The following is a 2859-nucleotide window of genomic DNA, read 5'->3' as shown; positions in this document are numbered from 1 at the left end:
TTCTTTTTTTTTTTTTTTTTAATGTTGTAATTTCCAATTTGTTTCGCCCTTAATTGAATAAAAAGAAGGAGAAGAAAGAACAGAAAAACAGGGACAGATGATAGATAGGCAATGAGACAATTACAGAGGGCGTCAAAATAAAGAAGACAGAGTACGTATAGGCATGAAACTAAAAATTAAAAAATATTAAACAACTAAGGTGTTCACACACAACATTTCAATAATAGAGATTACATAGGATTGACATAATATAATAAAATTAATATAAAACCTACTTACTTAAACTGGTCCTTTTTTTTTCTTTTTTTCTTTTCTTTTTTTTTTTTTTTTTTTTTTTTTAACTTACAATCTCAATACAAATCCATCATAAAATTAATGGTTTAAGATTTTGTATAATTTAGTTTTAGCTAATTTGGTTCGTTTAAATAAACATTTCGATTATAGGTCAACTCACTTAATTCATAAGTAGTTTGTATAACTCGTATAATTTTTTTTTTTTTTTTTACAATTAAAAACAAAATGCTAAAATTCATATGAATTTATATAACATTTAAATTTATGTAGAGTTGAAAACAGGTGAAACGAATTATAATCGAGGAGGAATGTTACATATCATCTCTTTGTCCTTTTTTTGTCCTTTCAAAATTGATGTGGCTCTTAAAATTACCATTGAATTTATGATAGATTATTGTTAAATTTTGATCCAATGATGATTTTAAAAGTCACATTAATTTTAAGAAAGACAAAAAAAAAAAAAAAAACAGAGAAATGAAACGTAACATTCCTCGTAATCGAGTCAACTCAACACGATCAAATTATTAAATAGTATGGCCGGGTTAGGTGGGGTAGATTCAAAAAAGTCTCTTTATTAAACTATTAACATGTCACGTGTGTCGCCCACTAATTTGAGTACACGTATAGTCTAGTTTGAGCTAACCCATATAAAATTGGCTTATAAATCGATCCCACGTACCAATACTAATTATCCTGGAGACTATTTAAACCATTTTGACTGAATTCGAATTCGGAACCGATCAGATCAGCCTTCTTCTCAAAGATTGATTCGTATAACAGGACGCCTTGTTCTGAACAATTGATTTGATTTGATTTGATTGTTTCAATCAAAGCTGACACACATTTTTAGTAAGCAGCGCCAAACCATAACGTTTCACTGCATCCTCGTGTTGTCCCATCAGCAAATGCTCAGCTTTTGTAATGGGTTTTTCCTGCCACCCAGTGCATGAAGCTGCTCGAGGACGACTGAAGGTTACAAATTAAACCACGTTTTCCAAAGTCCGCCAGCCTCTCATATCAAGATCAGCAGTCTGACCTCATTCAAGAACCACTCGTGTCGGAGCACTTCGAGCGGTTTCTCACAGACCCATTAAACACATTTCATCTACCAAATCGTATCTCTCCGTTTCCGCGCTTCCTTTTTGCTTCTCCTCCAACTGGAACACCAATCCACACCCACGAGAAAAGACGTCGTTTAGTTCTCGCCAGTGACATGAGGCGAGCCATCTCAATTATGGAGACAAATTGTTTGATTCAAGAACCCCGAAAGAAACAGAAACCGAATGAAGAAGAGGGCATTGATGGGAGCAGGAAATGCTTAGGTGACTTACCTGAGGAGGTTCTTCGACACATCCTCTCATTTCTTCTAACAAAAGATGCTGTTAGGACAAGTGTGCTTTCTAAAAGGTGGGAATACTTATGGGCTTCTATTCCCGATCTAGATTTTGAACAATCCTTTCTAGATAAGAGAAATATTTTGATGAATTTTGTGGAAAGGGTGCTTTGTCTTCGTGACTCCTATGCTATAAATCGATTCACACTCGCTTGTGATGTGCTACTTGATGCATCTCGTGTTAACACATGGATTTCTGCCGCAGTAAGGCATAATGTTCGAGAGTTGTATATTAAGCTTTACGACTTAAAGGGAGAATTTCCATTGCCTTGTTGCTTGTTTACTTGTAAGACACTGACAAGCTTACACCTTTGTATGCCCATTATCTTGAAGCTTCCCACTACAATTTGTTTGTCAAATCTAAAGACCTTGACTATCGAAAGTGTTACATTTTCGGATGAGTACTTAACTCAGCAGTTTTTCTCTAGGCTGCCGGCCCTTGAGAAATTATGTTTACAGGATTGCAGCTGGGGGAGTCTCAAGGTTGTGCGGCTTTCTACTCCCAAGCTTCGTTCTCTGAGCATAACGGAATTTGAGAGGCCGAATTCGAGTTATGGGGATGGTTGTCAGATTATGATTTTTGCATTCGGTCTAAAAGAATTTGTGTACAATGGTGAACTGCACGGCGACTATTCGTTATGCAAGTCATTCTCACTAGAAGAGGCAGAGATTGATGCTATCCCTGATGATACATCAGCTCAAATTGCTCATCGCATGTATAAACTTCTTATAGGGCTCTCCAACGTTAAATTTTTAAGACTTTCCGGTGAGGTGGTTTGGGTATGGCTACTTCTCTCTTTGTAAATTCAAATTTTACTGTAACATATCAACATAATTCTGGAAAAATCAACTTGTTACTTGAATTGCTTGCATAAATGTGCTATGATAAAGCTAGTCCCATATAAAGGAAAGTTACCCTTCTACTTGAATTTCTCAAGGTGTTTCACTCCCTTGTAACAAGTGTCACTCCCATAAAAGATGATGTAATTCTATGCAACTTCAAAAGTACAAATATAATATGGATTTCTGTTTGTCTTTGTAATTTTTTTTTATGATGCTCACAAATCAAGTGGTTGAAATAGAAATATAATCATGCAATACTCAACTTAATAAAGATATCGAACGAGAATGTATTCTATTCATAAATTAATTAATTAATTCATTCTTTTTAT

General features: G+C 34.8%; 1 protein-coding gene across 1 annotated transcript; it reads left to right on the top strand.

Annotated features, from left to right (window-relative positions):
* Positions 1-1507: 1507 nt before the first annotated feature.
* Positions 1508-2505, top strand: LOC133852640 (F-box/LRR-repeat protein At4g14103-like). Its single transcript, XM_062289408.1, has one exon. The coding sequence runs from the start codon at positions 1508-1510 to the stop codon at positions 2489-2491; it is 984 nt and encodes a 327-aa protein (XP_062145392.1). The 3' UTR covers positions 2492-2505.
* The last annotated feature ends 354 nt before the right edge of the window (positions 2506-2859 follow it).

Source organism: Alnus glutinosa, chromosome 12 (genome assembly GCF_958979055.1).
Source record: "Alnus glutinosa chromosome 12, dhAlnGlut1.1, whole genome shotgun sequence".
Classification (NCBI taxonomy): Eukaryota; Viridiplantae; Streptophyta; class Magnoliopsida; order Fagales; family Betulaceae; genus Alnus; species Alnus glutinosa.
The sequence above is the reverse complement of the archived record's forward strand: the minus strand, read 5'-3'. Positions and strand labels throughout refer to the sequence as shown.